Here is a 21,177-nt window from a genome sequence, read left to right on the forward strand (position 1 = left end):
TGCGGGCCCTGTGTCACCCATTCACACGGGGCATGCGGGCAGCCTGTGATGAGCTTCCTCCGGAAACCCTGCTGCCGAGGGGGGCCGGGGGCAGGGAGGCAGAGCACGAGGAGGGCGGCAACCACAGCGCCCCCGTGAGGACGGAGGATGCTTGCTGGGGGCCGCGGGGGTCAGAGGGTGAGGCTGGCCACCCGGGTTCCCTGCTGGCCCCGAGGCCCACCTGAAGTCCTACCTGGGCTCCCCCGCTGAGCTGCCCCCGGGTGCTTCTCCTGCTGCCTCAGGGCCTCCAGCCCCCCCAGGTCAGGCGGGTGGCAGTGGCCCCGCATCACCGTCACCCGCTGGCCCTGGGTGATGGCCCGGCTGCGGCAGCCCATGCGGGCCTGGTCCCGGCACGTCCAGTACACCTTCTCCCCCGCCGCCTTCTCCCGCCTGTACAGGAAGGACTCGTACACCAGGAAGCTGCCCCCCAGGGGGGTCCTCAAGAACTCAGGGCCTCCTGGGGAGAAACGGGAGAGGTGGGTGGGGAGGGAAGTGGGAATTCCAGGTCTTGGGCCCCCTCCTACCTCCCTGGGCCGGCTCTGGGCCGGCAGGTGAAGGACTCACCCAGGTCCTTGTCCTGGTCCTCAGCGGGGGATCCTGGCAGGGCTGGGGGCTGGGCTGGGAGGACTTTTGGGCGCTTTCTAGGCCGGGTTCTGCTGAGATTCAGGGTCCCGGGCCCCCTGCGGCAGAGCAGGCTGTCCACGCCTTGAGGCAGCTGGTCCGCCTGGCCCCCAGGCCCACCAGGCCTGGCCTGCAGCGTCTCCATGGCCTTCTCCTGCTGCCGCCGGGCCTCTAGGCCCTCCATGTCGGGCGGGTGGCAGTGGCCCCGCATCACGGTTACCCGCTGGCCCTGGGTGATGGCCCGGCTGCGGCAGCTGTGCAGTGCGTGGTCCCGGCATGTCCAGTACACCTTGTCCCCCACGGCCTTCTCCCGCTTGTAGAGGAAGGACTGGTGCACCAGGAAGCTGCCCCCATAGCATGTCCTTAGGAATTCCAGGGGGGGCCGGAGTTCTCCTGGAGGAGGAATCTAGGGCAGTCACGGCAGGCAGGCCGATAGGATAGGAGGCCGGGGAGGCAGGGGGTGGGCAGCGTGCTTCCCCTCTATGGGGACATTTCCTGTAGCTTCCCCCAAGCGGGGCGTGCATGGGCCCCTGTGCATTCCCACTGACCCCCACCCACTGACCCAGGCAGGAGGTGCAGTTCCTCTCCTGGAGGTCAGTGGGCGAGGCCACAGCTCTCAGTGGGTAAACATCACATCCAAGCTCATGCACCCGGGAAGGACAAGCTGGCTTTGACTTCACAGCCTATGTGTTCAGTCACTCTGGTCATTCTTTTTTTAGGGTTTGTTTGAAACTTTTATCTATTTTTGAATAACACATGGACACGCCATAAAATACAAATGGTGGCAAGAGACACGCAGTGAAAAACAAGTGTTTCCCTCCCCCTCTCCATCCAGTACCCAGCACAGCAGCTGCCCTAAGTCCTTAAACCCTCGAATCTGGGTCAGGAGGGAGCCAGCGCTTGGGACTGAGCCCACCTCCCACTTGCTGGTAATAAAAGCCTCCAAGAAGCCTGCGGCTTCCAGGCACTCAGCGCCACCATCACGGGACTGGCGCTGAGCGCTTCCCGTGCATCACACATCTAATCTCTCTGGCATCTGAGCCATCCCTGACAAAGCTCCCGACACCCCAGAGGTTCAGCACATGTTCTGACACCAGGTGGGGCTGGGCTGTGACTTGGCCCTGGCCCAAAGCTCTCCCCTAGGCTGACCTTCCCGAACCTCATGGGTTACTAGGACTACCTGGGCCTGTTAAAACTCAGGTTTCTGGACCTCACACAAGATCATGCTAAATCAGAAAGTTCCAAAAGGACTTGGGGCCCCTGGTTCTATCCCATGGGCTTAAGATATATTTATATCTTTTAAATATGATATCTTGACTTTGAGCACGTTAGAAAACCATGTGGGACCCCACATTTCCACCTGGGCACAGGAAAAGGCCCATGGGTACTCATTGGCCCCAGAGTGGAGCCCACGCGTGGGGCACTTACCGATCCCCAGTGTCGGGCGTTTCTTGGGGGGCAAGCTCAGCAGCGACAGGGCTCGTAGCCCCTCATCCTCCTCTGCAGCAGGCTTGCTCAGCACCAATGTGGGGGCAGGCTCTGGCTCCTCAGGGCACAGCCACGGGCCCACCCCCTCTAGCGGCTCTTCCACTCGGCCTCCTCCGGGACCCTCTGGGCCCCCCAAGCCTTCAGGCAGGGATGGGCTAGGCAGCTTCTGTCTCCGGCGCCGGGCCTCCAGGCCTTCCTCATCAGGTGGGTGGCAATGGCCCCGCATCACTGTGGCCCGGGGGCCTCGGGTGATGGCCCGGCCCCGGCAGCCCAGCTCACAGTGCTCACGGCACTTCCAGTACACCTTGTCCCCCACGGCCTTCTCCTGCTTGTATAGGAAGCACTCGAGCACCAGGAGGCGGCCCCCGAAAGGGGTCCTCAGGAACTCCAGGGGCTTGGGGGCTGCTGAGGGCAAGAGAGGGTGGGGTGAGCTGGGATGGAGCAAGGCTTCAGGTCCAGGGCATGGATGGGAGTGAGGGCGGATGCCCAGGGGTGATATCCTGAGATCATCACACCAGCCTAAGATGGTGTCCTGTGGTTAGCTCAGGTCAGGGATGGGACCCCAAGGCCGTCCCCCTAGAAAGGGGGTGCACAGAACCTCTGTCTGAGCATGTGAGGCCACAAAGAGGGCTGGGCCAGGAGCAGCAGCCTAGAACTCACCTGTGTCTGGCTTGCTGCGATACTGCTCAGGGGCCTGGAGGGTTGGCTGGACTGCCCCCACTTGCTCCTCCACTTGCAGGATCTGGGGCATCCTGGCCAGGGTGTCAGGGCCAGACATCTCCAGGGACACGACACAGTGTCCTCCTTCAGGCTGGGAGTCCACCCCATCCACGTTCTCTGTGGAGACTGTCAGCAGGACCAGTTTGGAGAACTCTTCAGGCTTCGTGGGGGCTGCGGGGACGACATCTGTGCCTGGTTCAGGGGACTCCGGGGACGGCTCCTGGCCAGCCTTCACACTCTCGCCCTTCTGCTCACTGGACTCTGGCAGGGGCATTCTGGGACGATGGCCTGTCCCGCAGGCCACGCTCAGGCCCTGGCAGAGGGATTTCTCTTCCTCCTCCTCCTCCTCCCTGGTGGGGAACCTGGCAGTCCAGGAGCTCTGTCCTAAGGAGGGAAGCAAAATCCATCAGTGGAGGCACCTTTGGGCCTGGTGCTCAGGAAAATGGATGTGGGTGGAGGTCGAGGCAGATGCGGCTGCCTCAGGGCCTGGGCCTGACAGCACGGAGTGGGAGCACCCCGGGGGGTCGGGCTTCTGTGGGGCTGCCCCCATCTCCCGCAGCCCTGGCTCGGTTACCTCCCCACCCACCCTGCACCTTCCTGTCTGTAAGATGTGCTGCCTGCAGGGCTATCCAGGGGCTGCAGGACGGAGGCAGGGGGAACCCTGAGCTTCTACAAAGAGAGGCCCGGGGGCAGCCCTGGTGGCTCAGCGGTTTAGCGCCTGCCTTCCGCCCAGGGCATGATCCTGGAGACCCAGGATTGAGTCCCACATCTGGCTCCCTGCATGGAGCCTGCTTCTCCCTCTGCCTGTGTCTCTGCCTCTCTCTCTCTCTCTGTCTCTCATGAATAAATAAATTAAAAATCTTTAAAAAAGAACTTATATAACTTAATTAAAAAAAAAAAAGAGAGAGAGAGAGAGGCCCGGGAATGCTGGAGCTGTGCATGGTGGGATGTGTCTTCATGGGTTTTCCCATTTAACCTAGCCCCGTGTTACAAAAGCCGATCATTCCTGGTGACCCAATGTACAGATGAGGACACCGAGGCACACCAGGATGGCCAACAGCCCTGAAGCGCAGAGCTGGGTGGCTGGCCGAGGGGGATCCAGAGCCCGTCCCCTCACGGTACCTGGTGTGCCTCGTCCAGGATGACAGTAGCTGACCTTCCCGGGCACCAAGCATCAGACAAGAGCACCAGACATTAGCTCAGCCACGGACCCCCCCAGAAGGCCCGGTGGCCTTCATCCTGACACTGTGTCACAGGCACACTGAGCCGGGCACCCGCTGGCACACTGCACACCACGAAGGGGAAGCGTGGCTCCAGGAGGTGGCACTCTCTGGCCTCACAACGAGACCTGTCCCCCATCCCGGGCCAGAGGCCCTGGACCACCCAGCACTCGGGAGGTGCCGGGGCCCCGGGAGGGCAGTGACCTTGTGTGTGAGCCAGTGCTGGCGCTGCCTCAGCTGGGAGGCAACAGGGCCGCAGAGGTGTCCAGAGACTCCACAGTCACTCAGGGCTCCGTGGCTTCTGGCCTGGAGAAGCAAGCGGGACGTTATTATGCGGGTAGAGCTAGCCTGGAGACAGGCCCTGGGGTGTGGGGTGAACTTTTTTGCTTTCTTGCGGAACTGGGTGGTGGGTGAGTGGCTGGGTCTCTCCCAGCTCTCCTCAAGAGCCCAGAGGAAGACTGGGGCCTCCCTCACATTTCAGCTCTCCCTTTGTGAGGGGTCACCCTCATTTCCAAGTTCTGCTACTCCAATGCCCTCTAATCCCCTACTCCTGCACCGAAGTTCCCTGGTTGGAGCCCACATTCAGCTCCCCAAAGTCTGGTCAGCCTAAGGGCAGGGCTGCAGCGTCCCTGCCAAGACACAGCCACGCCGAGGGGTGCCTCATCCCCGCCCCCCCCCCCCCCAGCAGTCCACGCCTGCCCATCCCAGGCGTCTGGCCCATCCCCAGGGGTCGGGGTGCCGAGACTCCAGGAAATCTTCCCGTAACGGGACAGCTGATGGGGAGTCCCGGCTGGCCTGCCCTCCCGCATCAAGCCCTGGACGAGCCAAGCCCCGCTGCCCCCGCGGGCCCTGCGCGTCTGCCCCCCAGCCAGAGGCCGCGCCGCAGAGCCGCTCGGGCGGGAGGCCCCGCCCCCGGCCCGCCCTGCCCCCGCGGATTGGCCGCGGCGCCCATCGCTCCGCCGGGAGCCCGCCCCTTGCTCGCGTGCCGGGGTCCCCACTTCCAGGTCCCCTGCACTGTCCAGTCCTGCAGACGCCCTCTGGGGTCCCCGCGGCCTCCGGCCGGGCGGGCGCCTCCCTCCCTCCCGCAGGAGGCCTCGGACACGTCGGGCCGGCCGGAGCGAGGCCGAGGCGCTGCTGTCCACACAGCGCGCACTCCTCCAGGCCTGGGCCCACCCCGCGGGGCGCCGGGGGGTGGGGGACGCTGCGGGGACTCCGACACGCCATCGGGTTCGGCCTCCTCGGCGCGGAGGGCGTTGGCGGGACCAAGAGCCCCCACACTCCCAGGGAACCGGGCCTGAGTCATGGGTACCTCGAGTCAGGAGACCGTGGAGTCTCAACTACAAGCTGTGCTTAAAAGGCTTCTAGGATCCACGCACCTCAAAGAATGGAAGGAGTTCCAGCGCGACAAACGAGCTATGGCCAACCCCCACCTGCAGAAAAGCGTGTGTCCAGCGGTGACCTAGAACGTGGATTGGACTGACCGTTACCATTCTCACCTATTAAAGGGCCCTGGGATGCAGATTGTCCCGTGACCACAAATCCTCCCATAAAGTACACAGGCCCCTTTGCAATGTGGTCTTGAATCTGGACTGGCTCCAGCCCAGATGGGTCGCTCCCGGGTGACTTGCTGAGTGTGGCAGAAGCAGGCTGTGGGGGTTTGGAAGTCCTCCCCCTCAGGCACCCGGCCCTGAGACTGCCCAGCTAGGAAGCTGTGGGAGAGGCCACACGCAGGGACGGAGGCACTGCCAGGCACCAAGGAAAATCATCCTGCACCGTTCAGTCCCGCAGGCCCCCCAGCTGAGGGTAGCTGCATGAAGGGGCCAGAAGAAACCAAGCCGGCCGGCGCCGATCCTGCGTGGTGGCCAGAGGAATGGCCTACCCATCTTCGAGAACACTGATCGGTGACAGACTGTTATTTTAATTTTTTATTTTATTTTTTTTAAGTTTTTTATTTATTTTCAGACTGTTATTTTAAGCCAGTGATACCAGGGTCATTTATTACTCAGCAGTAACTGATATTCTTGGGTGAACTTGGTGGGTTTTGGCTTTTTGATGGATGGAATACTAAAGATTGTGAAACACACACCAAAGTGCCTTTGAACTTCATGTGCCATGCTACACAAATGTTAAATCCCTCAGTTGATCATGTTTAAAGGGCTGATAATTCAGTGAGAATAAAAATAGTAAGCACAAAGGATAGCAATGAGAATTATGTATTTAAAAAGTCTGTAATGCAAAACGTAAAATAAGCCAGTCACAAAACACACACACACACACACACACACACACACACAAATAAATGCTCTATGATTCCACTTATGTGATGTCGCTATGCTTGTTAAATTCACAGAGGCAGAGTCAGGTGGTGGTTGCAGGGTGGGGGTGGGGCGGGGAGCTGTTCAGTGGGTGTGGAGTTTCAATTTGGGATGATGATGAGGTTCTGGCAGAGGATGGTGGTGATGGTGGCACACCCGTGTGGGGTGCCTCATGCCAGCGAGCTGTGCACTTAGAATGATTCAAGTTGTAAATTTCTGCGATATGTATTTTAACTCTCACACACACACACACACACACACGCACACACCTGTAACAAACTACATGTAGTAATGTTCCATTTACCGAACACCATGGGTGAATGAGGTTCTTCAAAAAAGGCAGATTTCAAACTAAAGTTACATCTCCATGATTCAGACTGTTACAATTTTATCTGTTTCACAGTTTACTCCTTGAGGGTGGATCTCTTCATAAGCTCTTACCACTCTTCACTATCTGGATGAAGCGCATACATATTTTATCCTGATTTGGAAATAAAAGGATATCCACCCAGATCCCCTGACACAGCCTCCACCCCTGCCTTGGGGCCCTTTCACCACCGTCTGTATCCTGCTGTCTTTGGTCACCAAACCTCTCTGCCTCCCGTAGTTCTTTGCATTGGGACCACCAAGGTTCTTCAGGCTCCTGTGTCCTCAAACACCTAACAAAAGCCCCTCCTTCCCTCAACAGTTTGACTTTGCAAGAACAGCCCACACCCCTTCCTTCTTACCCTGGCTGTCCGGGTCTGCCCGCCAGCTCTGCGGACACCACTCTCTTCTTCAGCCACCATGAGGATCAGTCCACACATCACCCCTCTGAACCATCTGCTCTGGCCTGTGCGTGGTCTACCCGTGCAATGGAATATTATTCGGCCATAGCAAGAAATCAAGTTCTGGCACGTGCTACAATGTGGATGAACCTTGAGAACATCATGCTCAGGGAAAGAAGCCTGGCACAGGAGTGCCTGAGTGGCTCAGATGGTTAAGTGTTTGCCTTCTGCTCAGCTAATCCCTGGGACCTGGGATCCAGCCCCATTTTGGGCTCCTGGCTCAGCAGGAAGTCTGCTTCTCCCTCTCTGCTCCTCCCCTGCTTCTGCTCTTTCTTTCTCAAATGAATTAAAAAAAAAAAAAAAAAAAAAGCCAGACACAAAAGATACCATACATATGACTCCATTTATATGACATGTTCAGAACGTGCAAATCCACGGAGATGGAAAGTAGATGAGAGGTTGCATAGGACTGGGGAAGGGAAGATTAGGAAGTGTTGATGCTAAGGGGTGTGGGGCTTCTTTTGGGGTAATGAAAATGTAAAACTGTTTGTGGTAATGGTTGTAATTGTAGGACTGTGAATACACTGGAAGCACTGAAGTCTACACTTGATAGGGGAGTTGTATGGTATGTAAATCATATCTCAATAAAACTTAGGGAAAAAAATCCTCATGGGGACTCAGGTCCGCAGGGTCACTTGGATGAAAAATAGTTGTTTTTTGTTTTGTTTTGTTTTGTTTTAAGATTTTAAATGCTTTTAAAGTAATCTCTGGGACGCCTGGGTGGCTCAGCAGTTGAGCGTCTGCCTTCATCTCTGGGTGTGATCCTAGGGTCGAGTCCCACATCAGGCTCCTTGCAGGGAGCCTGCTTCTCCCTCTGCCTATGTCTTTGCCTCTCTTTCTTTGTCTCTCATGAATAAATAAAATCTTAAAAAATAAATAAAGTAATCTCTACACCCAGTGTGGGGCTCAAACTTACAACCCTGAGATCAAGAATTGCACCCTCCACCAAAAACCAGTTTTCTACACCGCAAGCAAGCCTTTTGCTACTGCCCTTGGCTTCCGCATCATAGAAGAGGAGTGGCATGATTACATATGAGGATATTGTGTAAGTTGCTATTATATTGTAAAAACTACATAAAAATATTTTAAAAATATTTATTCATGAGAGAGAGAGAGAGAGAGGCAGAGGGAGAAGCAGGCTCCCTCCAGGGAGCCTGACGTGGGACTCTTCCCCAGACCCGGGGTCACGCCCTGAAGCGAAGGCAGACGCTTAACCACTGAGACCCCCAGGCGTCCCTATAAAAATATATTTTATTTTTTAAATATTTTATTTAGGGATCCCTGGGTGGCGCAGCAGTTTGGCACCTGCCTTTGGCCCAGGATGTGATCCTGGAGACCCGGGATCGAATCCCACGTCGGGCTCCCGGTGCATGGAGCCTGCTTCTCCCTCTGCCTGTGTCTCTGCCTGTCTCTGTGTGTGACTATCATAAATAAATAAAGGCATGTGCATTTAAAAAAAATAAAAAAATAAATATTTTATTTATTTATTCATGAGAGACACACAGAGAGAGAGGCAGAGACGCAGGCAGAGGGAGAAGCAGGCTCCATGCAGGGAGCCCGACATGGGACTCGATCCCGGGTCTCCAGGATCACATCCTGGGCTGAATGCAGGCGCTAAACCGCTGAGCCACCCAGGGATCCCCCTAAAAATATATTTTAAATGTTAACCTTTTACTACAACTTGCCCCTGATCCTGCCGCTCAGAGGCACAGCTCTTTCCACTCTTGGGTTAGAGCCCTCGGCGTACTTCGTGTTTTCTGCGGTGCACCCTGCGCTCACCGCGGTGTCTGCTATTTCACCCCCACTTCACCGAGCAGACGGGGGGGGGGGGGGGGGGGGGGGGGGGCGGTCGGGAGGGATCGCACCCCCAGGTGACAGAGGCCCAGAGCGGGCACGCCCGCCGACCGCAGAAGCAGCGCTCCAGGAGGACACGAGGTGGCGATGTCGCTCCTCACGCTGATCGTGGGGGGAAATGACCTGCCGGACACAGACACAGACGCTTCCGAATCAAGAATTCGGGAGCTCTCCCACACGGCAGAAATAACTAAAGGTTTCCAAAAATGCTTGCATTTACAGGACTTACCAGTTAGATGGCAGACGCGGTTAACAAGGTCTGCAAATGCTATCTTTTGGAAGCTAAGGTTTTCCCAAGATACAAACCCCAGTCGGGCTCAGACCGCCCTCTGCCCCCCCCCCCCCAAGCTCTGCTCAAGGCCTCCAGTTCCCGCCTGCTTTTCAGTACTCGTGGCTTTAAAAAAAAAAAAAAGCAAAATCTTAGATAACTAGTTAGAAATATCTCAAAGTGTTAAAAGTAGTAAGAACAGTGAATCTTTCTTTTTGCTCCTTACGTTTTCTTTTGTTTTCTTTTTTTTTAAGATTTTATTTCTTTATTCATGAGAGAGAGACAGAGAGGCAGAGACACAGGCTGAGGGAGAAGCAGGCTCCATGCAGGGAGCCTGACGTGGGACTCGATCCGGGGTCTCCAGGATCACGCCCTGGGCTGAAGGCAGCGCTAAATCTGGTGGAGACCTTCTCGAGCATGGCTTCCGTACCTTAGGAGAGCAAATACCAGACTTCTAAAAATCCCATCTGAGATTCCTTACGAAGGCTTCCAGCAAAGCAAACTCAAGAAGGCCTTTATGGTGAATTAACATGCCCGTACCTATGTAAACAACCAGGCCGAATCTAATGAGACCAGTCTTAGTTTATGATCAGCAGTAGCTTTCTTTCTTTCTTTCTTTTTTTTTTTTTTTTTTTAGCGGTAGCTTTCATTGAGGTTATGAGACTGTAAAGAAACTTTATGCCTCAACGAAAACGATGCATTGTCTAGAACACATCCTTCCAGGTTACAGGGTTCTAGCCTTCGAGCTATTTGTTCAACTCTGCACAGTGCAGATGACTGAGAATGATGCGAAATTATTCTAGTCTGTAGGCAATAAACTCTCTCCATGTAAGTAAGTACATGTAAATAATTCTTCCCACTTCAGAAGAAGCCAATTTTGCCTCCCTGTGCACATTTATTTCAATATCTATAGTCTTCTAGAATCTTCTTTGGCTTCTCTTGTTTGAGCTTTCTGGTTCTTTGGTTAATGAGTTAAGTAAAAGCTTCCATATGCGTTCATTTTACATCTGTATGAAACACCTTTATTTCCATTGTTTTCATCTAAGGTTATACTTTTCTAATTGCTTGCGTCATTGGTCCTATAATCTCTGGTTCCCGTCAGAATTTTTTAATTTTTTTTTCAGAAATTTTTAAAATTACACATGAAATACCAATCTGCATTGCATGCAGTAAAAATGGGTATTATGCTATGAAACTTTCATTTGTTATACATATATCTATTTATACTAGGTAAATTTAAATGCATTTTTTACTTTGAAAGGTCATTGCTTTGAGGTCAACACTTGGGTCCTTGCATTTGTTTTGTTAATATTCAATTTTTACTCACTAAAGATTTATTGACTGGAGTGTTTTTAAATCGGGCAGATGTAAATGGAGAGTTTGAAAACCTCACAGTTTATGCTTCATCACTCTCTTATCTTCTCTCCCCTCCCCCAGAATTGAGGCACAAAGGAATTTGAGTGCAATTCTCAAGCTGCCTGCTCTGATATTGCTGTCATGCTGGTGGTCACAAAGGGGTCACTGTAAGCCTAACACCCAAGAGACACACAGTAATATAAACTGCTAGGTGCCTCTCAGGCAAGCCCTAATCAGCAAGGACCCTGAAAGGCCGAGCCTCAGTCAGCATCTGATGGTGGATCAACAGAATTACCTTCACAAACAGAGAGGGAGAACCACCATCCCCATCCGCCAGTACCCAGGTCCTCACTGCTGGCTTGCTGGGTGCCACACCTGGGGCAAATTCCATCGATTCTCTGGATTGATTTTACCTGTTAAACAGGAAAAGTGGCAAATGAGACACTGTACGGGAAATGCTTCTGTAAACTGTAAATCATCACACAAGAACAGAGTTCTTTGTCCGGCCCAGGGATCCTGATGTTTGAAGAAGCTCCTGGCTGACCCCAATTGCTGCCCCCCTCCCCCACACACTAATGAACTATGAGGGGTCAGAGGTGTGCATTGACTGACTCATAGCTCTCCTATGAACTATGCATGCTCTCTGTGTGTGCACACGGGTAGCACTCCTGGGAGGTGCTGAGGGTGTGACCCACCCTCCCACCAGCCATTATGAATCTCTGTCCTAAAGCAGGGCTTCTCAACCCCAGCACCATTGGCCTTTTGCGCTGGCTACTTCTTTATTGGGGGCGGGGGGCTCTCCTGGACAATGAAGGATGTTCAGCATATCCCTGGCCTCTGCCTGCTGCATGCCAGTAGCACGCCTCAGCCCAACGATCGACATTGCTATACGTCCCCTGGGAACTACTGCTCCTGAGAGATGCACAGGGCACAAGAAGGAAGATTCTAGCTCCAGGTCCTCCCAGTCCCAAATCTTTCAATCACCAGATCAGAAACTTAACTTTTTTTTTTTTTTTTCCTCAAGTAATCTCTATGCCCAACGTGGGGCTGGAACTCACAATCTGGGCATCAAGAGTCACATGCTTTACCCAGTGGGCCAGCCAGCGCCCCAGAATCTTAGCTATATTTTTACTCCTTCCTTACCAGGCCTCGTGTGTCCTCAAATCTCATTCTCTGTACACCTGGTCACAGAGTGACCTTCCATTGCATTCTCACTGAACATCACTTCAGGGCTTTCATCCCCACCCATTCAAAGGTCTTCCCATCCAGCATCCATTCAGCCCAGTCAATTCTCCCTACACAGTGGACACCGCTTAATCTTTCTAAAGCTGAACTTTAATTATTTCTCTCTCCAGCAAAAATCGTCTCCTTCTCCATTATCAACACTCCACAATCCAGCCCCAACCTCACACACTCTTCTCTTCTCCAAGTCCGACTAGCTTTTGGAAGAAGAGCAAGATAAACCCGATGGCATCAAATTAGAAAATTCAAATCAAGTCCTCAAAGTGATTCTGGCCCTGAGAAGCAGAAACGTTAAAATCTTAAAAATATACCTTTTCTTTGGAATTGGAGGACACCCGTGATTATCTGATTATTGGAACTCAGCATCCCCCAAAGGCAGAGAAAGTGTGATGCTTGTTAAAAGCAAGGGTTTCAAAGTGTTGTCAGAACCATTAGGTCCTGAAATCAATTTCGTCGGTTAGCGAGAGTCATTTGGGAAGCAAAGAACAGAATGGGATTAGAACAAAGGTACAGCGGATCCGGCTGCATCGTGAGAGGCTGGGGTCATGTCTCCCTGGGAACTTATCTTTCAGGATCTACACCTGCGGGCACAAGTTATGCACCTAGGGCATATTTGTTAGTGTAGGTTGAGGCAAAAAAGTTTGAAAGTCACAACAGGCGAACTGCGTAACCAGAAGCGGGAGGAGGGGTCTAATAGGCAAAAGTGCAAGGTCACTGGGACCTACAGAACCGCACGGATGGGACGGGGCTGGGTGGACGAGGCGCGGGGCGGCGCCGGGGGCGGGGGCTGGGGCGGCAGGGAGGGGGCGGCGACCCTGGGGCTCCCGCTGCGGGGGTGGCCGGGTTGCGGCGAAGGAGGAGCCGGGAAGGAGGCGCGCCTGCGGTGAAGGACGAGGAGGCGGCCTGAGCGCCGGGACGCCGAACCGGGTGACATCCCCTCCGGCCTCAGCAGCCCTCGGGGCCGCGGCCACGCCGTGAGACCCGGGACCCCCCGCCCGCTGGGGCCCGTGCTCACCGGGCACCGGCCGGGCGGCGGCGGCGGCGGAGCCCTCCCTCTCCGGAGACCGAGCCGCGGCGGGTCCTCGGGCCTCGGCCGCCGCGGCCACAGCGTGCACCTCGGCCCCTGCGGCCGCCGCAAGCCTAGCGCTCGCTCCCCGCCCCCACTGCCCTCCCGCTGGCCGGGAGCGCGCCACCCCGCTGCGGAGCCCGCCTCTCGGAACGCCGGAGCGGATCGCAGCGAGCATGCGCAGCAGGGCCGCGGGGCCCCGTTCCTCGGGCGAACTCCGCTTCTCCGGCTCTTCCGGGAGCGGCGCCGAGCAGGCGGCCTGGCCAATCGGCGTGGGAGGGAGAGGGCAGGGGCGGGCGAAAGGGGCGGGGCGAGCGCGGGATTGGGCGGCGGCGGGCGGGGGCGGGGCGTCGGCCGCCCAGACGCGGGTTCGGGGCGGGGCCCCCCGAGACTAGTTAGTCGGGGGCTTAACTGAGGCCGCCCCCCGCCCAGCAGGCCTCGCCCGGGGCTCCGCTCGGTGCTCGCGGGGCGGGACGCGTGTTGAAATAGCGCTTGAGACCCTGCGTGTTCCTTAGCCGGCAGGAGGACATTTCCTATACACCTTCTTAAAACCTTCAGATGACCCCACCGCAAAGCCGGGCCAATTTGAGGTTCAAAACACAGGGAATAATCATAACGGATTATAACTTCGAATAAAATAAGAACCCACCAGTTGATACTGATCTAAATAAGCAGGAGCGCCTGGGTGGCTCAGTGGGTTAGGCATTTGATTCTTGGTTTTGGATGAGGTCATGACCTTGGGGTGCTGGGATTCAGCCCCTAATGGGGGCCTTTGCTGGGGTTAGAGTCTTCCTGAGATTCTCCCTCTCCCTCTGCCCTTCCTGCACCCCCACCCCGCTTAAGTACTCTCTTTTTCTTAAAAAAAAAAGGGATAAAAAAAAAGTGGGGAGAAGGGAAAGCTGTTTCTCACCAAAGAAGGCCAACTAAGAAGCGCAGAAGGGATGATGCAGAAAATCACCATTTGTCAACCATCCTGCTTAATAGCCTATGTGGGCGAAAAATCATCGATGGCCACTAAAACTGGAGGGTGAAAGCTTAGCAAGGAAATGGTATTTACATAATCCCAAGGATACTCTTTAAAATATATATTTTATTTATTTATTCATGAGAGACACACAGAGAGGCAAAGACACAGGCAGAGGGAGAAGCAGGCTCCATGCAGGGAGGCTGATGTGGGACTCCATCCCTGGACCCCAGGATCTCGCCCTGAGCTGAAATCAGAGGCTCAACCACTGAGCCACCCAGGAGTCCCCAAAGAAGGGGCGAGTGTGAATTTTACAGTAGAAGAATGGTTCTCAAAGTGTAGTCTGGGGTTCCTGGAGGTCCCTATGGAATATTGCAAAGGCGATGTGACATGATGTTGTAACAGGCTGATGGCCAAAGCACCCATGAGAACCTCTAGTATTTCTGTAGGCTTCCATTAAGGAGATTTGCAAAAATGTAAAACAGTTCCTGCTCTTCTCACTGAATTTCTTTGTTTTGAAAAATATAGCGATTTCTCATAAAAATATGTTATTATGTTAACACATAAAGGGTTTATTATTCACTTTTGAGAACAGCTTCATTGAGATATAATTCACGGACTATGTAATTCACCGGTTCAAAGTGTACAATTCAGTGTTTTTTATTTTTTTATTTATTTTTTATTTTTTAAAACTTTATTTATTTATTCATAGAGACACAGAGAGAGAGAGAGGCAGAGATACAGGCAGAGGGAGAAGCAGGCTCCACGCAGAGAGCCTGAGTGGGACTTGATCCAGGGTCTCCAGGATCATGCCCTGGGCTGCAGGCAGCGCTAAACCGCTGTGCCACCGGGGCTACACCTTCAGTGTTTTTTAGTATATTCATAAAGGTGCGCAAACATCACCACAATCTGTTTTAGAGCATTTTCTTTACTCCAGAAAGAAACCTGTGGCCATTGCTGTGAAATCCCTCATCCCCCAACCCTAGGCAACGGTTCATCTGCTCTCTGTATAGATGTGCCTATTTTGGACATTCATATAAATGGAGTCATACAATATGTGGTGTATTATGTCTGGCTTATTTCACCTAGCCTCATGTTTTCTTTTTTTTATATATATAAATTTTTTTTTTAATTTTTATTTATTTATGATAGTCACAGAGAGAGAGAGGCAGAGACACAGGCAGAGGGAGAAGCAGGCTCCATGCACCGGGAGCCCGACGTGGGATTCGATCCCGGGTCTCCAGGATCGCGCCCTGGGCCAAAGGCAGGCGCCAAACCGCTGCGCCACCCAGGGATCCCTAGCCTCATGTTTTCAAAGTTCATCCATGCTGCAGCCTGTAGTAAGACATCATTTTTTTTTTATGGCAAATAACATTGCATGGTATATATAGACTATGGTTTGTGTGCCCATTAATCTGTCGTTGGGCATTTGGGTTGTTTCCAGTTTTGGGCTACTATGACTCATGCTGCTATGAGCACTTATGTCCAGATTTCTGTGTGTACATGTTTTCAATTCTTTTTTCTTAGATATTTTATTTATTTATTTGAGAGAGAGAAAGAGAGCGTGCAAGAGCAGGGGGAGGGAGAAGCACGCTCCCCGTGAACAGGGAGCCCAATGTAGGGTTCAGTCCCATGATGCTAGGATCATGACCTGAGCCGAAGGCAGATGCGCAACCGACTGAGTCACCCAGGTGTCCCTGTGTTTTCAATTCTTTGAGATGTGCACTTAGGAGTGGAATTGCTGGGTCATATGGTAACCCTATGTTTAACCATTTGAGGAATTGCTAGACCGTTTTCTTTTTTTTTTTAAGATTTTATTTATTTATTTATTCATAGAGACACAGAGAGAGAGAGGCAGAGACACAGGCAGAGGGAGAAGCAGGCTCCATGCAGAGAGCCTGACGTGGGACTCGATCCAGGGTCCCCAGGATCACGCCCGGGGCTGCAGGCGGCGCTAAACCGCTGCGCCACCGGGGCTGCCCGCTAGACCGTATTCTACAAGGTGTTCACCATTTCGCATTTCCATCAGCAGCATATGAGGGTTTCAATTTCTCCACATCTTGTCAACACTTGTTATCATCTGAGTGTAGCCAAGCTGGTAGATATGAAATGGTATCTCATTGTGGTTTTGATTTGCATTTTTTCCTGATATTAAGATGTTGACCCTTTTCTCATGTGCTTCTTTGTCATTTGTATATCTTCTTTGGAGAAATGTCTATTTAGATCCTTTGCCAATTTATTTTTTTAGATTCTATTTATTTTTAGAGAGAGAGTGTGCGTGCTCAAGAAGGGAGAGGGGCAAAGAGAGAGGTAGAGAAAGAATTTCAAGCAGATTCTTGGCTGAGTGTGGAACCCATCAGGGGGCTCAGTCTCATGGCCCTGAGATCATGACCTGAGCTGAAATCAAGAGTCTGATGCTTAAGCACCCAGGTGCCCTGATTCTTTGTCAATTTTAAAATTGGGTTGTCATTTGATTTTGAGCATAAGTGTCATTTTATATAGTAGCACGTGGGTGGGTCAGTTGGTTAAGCATCTGCCTTTGGCTCAGGTCACGAACCCAGGGTCCTGGATGGAGTCCCACGTCAGGCTCCCTGCTCAACCGGGAGTTGACTTCTCCCTCTGCCCCTCCCCCACACTAGTACCTTCTCTGGTGCTTTCTCTCTCAAATCAATAAAATCTTTTTTTTTTAAGATTTTATTTATTTATTCATGAGAGACACAAAGAGGGAGAAATGAAAGCTAACTTAATGGACAGTTAAAACTAATAAATAAGTCTTCAGGTAATGCTAATGTATTTTTAATAACATTGGGACACTTTATCTTATATTCTAGGCATCAAAATTGGCATCTATGTACCCCAGCCTTGGAAAAGTGGTTTTAGTAAAGACAGTCATCTTTGTTGTGAGGTATGTTCAAACAGGAGCCTTGTAAGTTATTTAGCTTGCCAGAGCTAATTTCATTATTTATTTATTTATTTATTTATTTATTTATTTATTTATTTTTATTTTAATTTTTAAAAAAACTTTATTTTTTTTTAAAGATTTTATTTATTCACTCATGAGAGACACATAGAGAGAGAAAAAGAGGCAGAGACACAGGCAGAGGGAGAAGCAGGCTCCATGCAGGGAGCCCAACGTGGGACTCAATCCTGGGACCCCAGGATCACGCCCTGGGCTGAAGGTGGCGCCAAACCGCTGAGCCGCCCGGACTGTTCAATAAAATCTTTACATAAAAAGGAGTTGTTTATACATTGTAGACATATAAGTCCCCTATCAGATATATGATTTGTTAACTTTCTCGTGTTTTGTGGGTTGTCTACACTGCCCACAGTTGAGATGGCATCCTTTGAAGCATAAATGTTCCTAATTTTGACGGTGTCCAATTTATCTGTGTATTTCTTTTTTGTGTGGTTTTGCCTCATATACCTTTTGCATATTTACTGTTAATTGCTTGTTCTACACCTTGCTTTTCTTAGTGAGGTCTAGTTGACGAACAATGTTATATCAACGTCAGGTATACAACGGAGTGATCTGACAATTCTATATACTAGACAACACGCACCGCAATAGGCGTGGTCAGACCTGTCACCACACAACGTTATTACAGTATCACTGTATTCCCCAGGCTGCACTTTTCACCTCTGCGATTTAGCCAGCACATTCTGAAAGCACTGCATTTTGAATCCCCCAGCACCCAAACTGAACAGCAAAAAGAATGGAACTCATTTTTGTTGTTGTTGTTGTTGCTTGGGCTTTTGGTGTCACATCTAAGAAATTCCTACCTAATCCAAGTTCACAATGATTTACCTGTATGTATTTTAAGATTGTTGTCCTTTAACTCTTATATTTGAGTTATAGGCCCACGTTTAGTTATTTTTTGTATATGGGGTGAGGTAGGGCTCCAACTTCATTCTTTTGCATGTGGATATCCTAGTGGTCCTGCCACCACTATTGTTTCCCCAGTTTAGTGGTTTTGGCACCCTCGATGAGAATCAGTGGACCATAAACACCAGGGTTTATTTCTGGACTATCCATTTTATTTCATTGATCTATGGCTCTCCTTACACCAGTGCCACACCATCATTCCTGCTCCTTTGTAGTCAGTTTTGACATCAAAGTGTGAGTTCTCCAACTTTCTTCTTTTTTAGTATGATTTTGGCTGTTCTGGGTCCCTTCTATTCTCATGTGTCATCTTCTTTACAATTAATTTTTAAAAGTATTTTATTGATTGATTGATTGATTCATTCATTGATTCATTCATTCATTCATTCATTTAGAAAGTGTGCGGAGGGGCAGAGGGACAGGGAGAGAATCTCAAGCAGACTATGCTGAGTCCGGGACCCGACTTGGGGCTGGATCTCAGGATCCTGAGACCATGACCTGAGCGGAAATCAAGAATCCAAAGTTTAAGGCACCTGGGTGGCTCAGTGGTTGAGCATCTGCCTTTTGCTCATTGTGATCCTGGGGTCCTGGGATCGAGTCCCACATTGGGCTCCCCACAGGGAGCCTGCTTCTCCCTCTGCCTGTGTCTCTGCCTCTGTGTGTGTGTGTGTCTCATGAATAAATAAATAAAATATTTTTTAAAAAAAGAGTCCAAGATTTAACCACCACCCAGGCACCCCTCTTTTCAATCTTTTTGACCACAAATCTGTTTTAAATTTTACATCATTGTGGGACACCTGGGTGGCTTAGGGGTTAGGCGCCTGCCTTGGGCTCAGGTCGTGACCCGGGGGTCCTGGGATCAAGTCCCACGTTGAGCTCCCTGCAGAGAACCTGTTTCTCCCTCTGCCTGTATCTCTGCTTCTCTCTCTGTCTCTCATGAATAAATAAATAAAGTCTTAAAAAAATTTTTACATTGTTGAGAAAACAATGCATAGCAATTATTTGCGTGTGTCTCGCCTTTTCACTGAACTCTATATTGTAAACATCCCCTATGTTACAGGCTTATTTTACATATGATTAGCTACACAATTTGGCTGTTTTCTTGGTGGACATTGCATTTCTAAATCCTGCTATTATAAATACTGCTGCATGGCTGGCTTCATTCCTAACATTTGGGAAATCCGGGTGAAGATCATATAGGAATGCTTCCATACTTCTTGCAACTTTCCAGTAGGTGTGAAAAAAAATTTTTTAAAGAGTTTATGGGGATCCCTGGGTGGCGCAGCGGTTTGGCGCCTGCCTTTGGCCCAGGGCGCGATCCTGGAGACCCGGGATCGAATCCCACGTCGGGCTCCTGGTGCATGGAGCCTGCTTCTCCCTCTGCCTGTGTCTCTGCCTCTCTCTTTCTCTCTCTCTGTGACTATCATAAATAAATAAAAATTAAAAAAAAAAAAACTATGTTTCTTTAAAAAAAAAAAAAGAGTTTATGTATTCATGAGAGACACACCCCTGGGTGGCTCAGTGGTTAGGGACTCACTCTTGTTTTTGGCTCGGGTGGTAATTTCAGGGTCCTTTGAGACCTGGCCCCTCCCCTCTCCGCCCATCTGTCCCTCGCCCCCACCTACTGGCCCCTCCTCCCTCCCCCACCGGTGTCCCCCTTGCGCTTCGCGCCCCCCCCCCCCCCACAGCCCACGCCCCTGCACGATCGCTCTCCGACCACCCGGCGCAGTGGGGACCCGGACACAGCGGGGACCTGCGGGCTTGGGCGCTTCGGGCCCCTACACTTGGCGGGGGGCGGCTGGAGGCGCCCCAGCATCAGCCCGGCTGCCGCCCGCGAGCCCCCACCCCCAGGCTCCAGGCGCAGGGACGCCCCCGCCTCCACTCCGCACGGCGCCCCGGGCCTCCTCTCACAGCGACCCTCCCCAGCCCCGCGGGGACCCCTCGAGCCTCCCGCTCCCCTTCGCCAGGCCGGAGCCCCCGGTCTTCCGGCCGCGCGTCCTCGGCCTTTGCAGAGTGAAGACGCTGCTCCTTTCCAGAAACCTCCACGCTGCCCCGTCCCCCCGCCCCTGCGCCTCGCTCCCGTCTCCCTAAAGCTGCTGCTGGAAGTGCCCCCCACCCCACCCCCTCCCCGGGCTCCGGGCAGGTGCAGGTGCAGGTGCGGGTCCCGTGGGCCCAGCGGGTCCTCGGACTCCCGGCGTCTCTCTGCCCGGCCCCCCTCTGTTCCCCACCAGCCCAAATCCGCGGGGACGTCGAGGACCCCTGCTCGGGTGTGCTGGGGCTTCTGTCGGGAGGAGCGGGCGAGAAGCACTGGGTACGAACAATGAGTTGTGGGGTGTTACAGGTGGTGCGCGCGGTGGGGAAATGGGACGGGGCGTGGGGGGCGCAGCAGGTGGTTCCGGAGGGACACGGTGGGGAGGTCTCACTGGGTCCCCCGGGGTGGCCGGGACCGCCGAGCCGCGCGCGCCCCCTGCCGGCCACTGGCCGCCTCGGCCCGCGTGTGGGCGGTGGGAGCCCCCGGAGGTCGCAGGGTCGGAGGCAGCGGGGACTGTCGCTCTCACGATCACCATCTCCTCGGTGACAGCGCCGGTGCAGGTGGCACAGACCCTGAGAACAGATCCTCAGGGCCGTGGGGAGCATGGGGTTGCTGGTCCTCCCCGTAGGCAGCAGTCCCCCTCCTAGGGCTTTGTCCTAGGAAAACCCAGGGCTACTTGCGGGATTGTTGACCAGCTGGAAACGCGGGGTGCGGGGCGGGGCGGGGGGGGGGGGGGCAGGCCTGGAGGCGCAATCGCCCGCCGAGTGGCACGTTGCAGTCCTTATAGGGTCGGAAAGACGTTCGTAATGTATTAAGAGAAAATGAGCTGTATCCTCCCAACTTTCTGAATATGAAAAATGTTACAGCTTTATCTCTAGATGATAGAATAACTGCAGATATTTGTAATATTGTCTTGTTACCCGTATGTATTTATTTCAATGACCATGAACATTTTTTTTTTTTTTAGCTTGAAGTCCAGTAAATTATGTTTTGAAGGAAGAGTCTAGTCATCCTGTTTACTCTTCTTGGGGGGGACGGGGAGGGGCAGAGGGAGAGAATCCCAAGCAAGCTCCAGGCTCAGCGTGGAGCCCATCACCGGGCTGGATCTCACCGGCCTGAGGTCACAGTCTGAGCTGAAATCAAGAGTCCCATGCTCAACCTACTGAGCCACTCAGGCGCCTGTGACTCGACAAAGACCTCCCTTCATTCTGTAAAGAAGGCCCCCGCCCGCCCTCGCCCAGAGTGCGAAGACCCAGCGCTGGCATTGGTCTGTGACCTCTGAGGA

General features: G+C 52.8%; 1 protein-coding gene and 1 long non-coding RNA gene across 10 annotated transcripts in view; one reads left to right on the plus strand and one right to left on the minus strand.

Moving 5' to 3' along the window:
• FLYWCH1 (FLYWCH-type zinc finger 1) overlaps positions 1 to 21,177 on the minus strand; it is a 37,105-nt gene that overhangs the window by 10,371 nt on the left and 5,557 nt on the right. For 3 of the 8 annotated variants that reach the window (XM_025416845.3, XM_025416840.3, XM_025416844.3), the window contains exons 1-8: positions 12,966 to 13,230; positions 11,004 to 11,121; positions 5,465 to 5,547; positions 4,293 to 4,394; positions 2,809 to 3,252; positions 2,089 to 2,553; positions 604 to 1,053; positions 233 to 496 (exon numbers count right to left, since the gene is read on the minus strand). In XM_025416845.3, the coding sequence (XP_025272630.1) occupies positions 233 to 496; positions 604 to 1,053; positions 2,089 to 2,553; positions 2,809 to 3,142 (1,513 nt within the window). In that variant the 5' untranslated portion in view covers positions 3,143 to 3,252; positions 4,293 to 4,394; positions 5,465 to 5,547; positions 11,004 to 11,121; positions 12,966 to 13,230. Of the gene's footprint in view, positions 1 to 232; positions 497 to 603; positions 1,054 to 2,088; positions 2,554 to 2,808; positions 3,253 to 4,292; positions 4,395 to 5,464; positions 5,548 to 9,560; positions 9,783 to 11,003; positions 11,122 to 12,965; positions 13,231 to 21,177 lie in introns of those variants that run through there. The other 5 variants (XM_025416843.3, XM_025416846.3, XM_025416841.3 and 2 more) reach the window with 4 other exon arrangements.
• LOC112640505 (uncharacterized) lies at positions 13,360 to 19,315 on the plus strand. 2 transcript variants are annotated; one of them, XR_007411298.1, is made up of 4 exons: positions 13,360 to 14,065; positions 15,133 to 15,320; positions 16,812 to 16,885; positions 17,020 to 19,315. It is a non-coding gene; the product is annotated as an uncharacterized LOC112640505 (long non-coding RNA). The 2 variants fall into 2 exon arrangements; XR_007411297.1 differs by having other exon boundaries at positions 13,362 to 15,320.

The sequence above is a fragment of the Canis lupus genome, chromosome 6 (assembly GCF_003254725.2).
Source record: "Canis lupus dingo isolate Sandy chromosome 6, ASM325472v2, whole genome shotgun sequence".
NCBI classification, from domain to species: domain Eukaryota; kingdom Metazoa; phylum Chordata; class Mammalia; order Carnivora; family Canidae; genus Canis; species Canis lupus.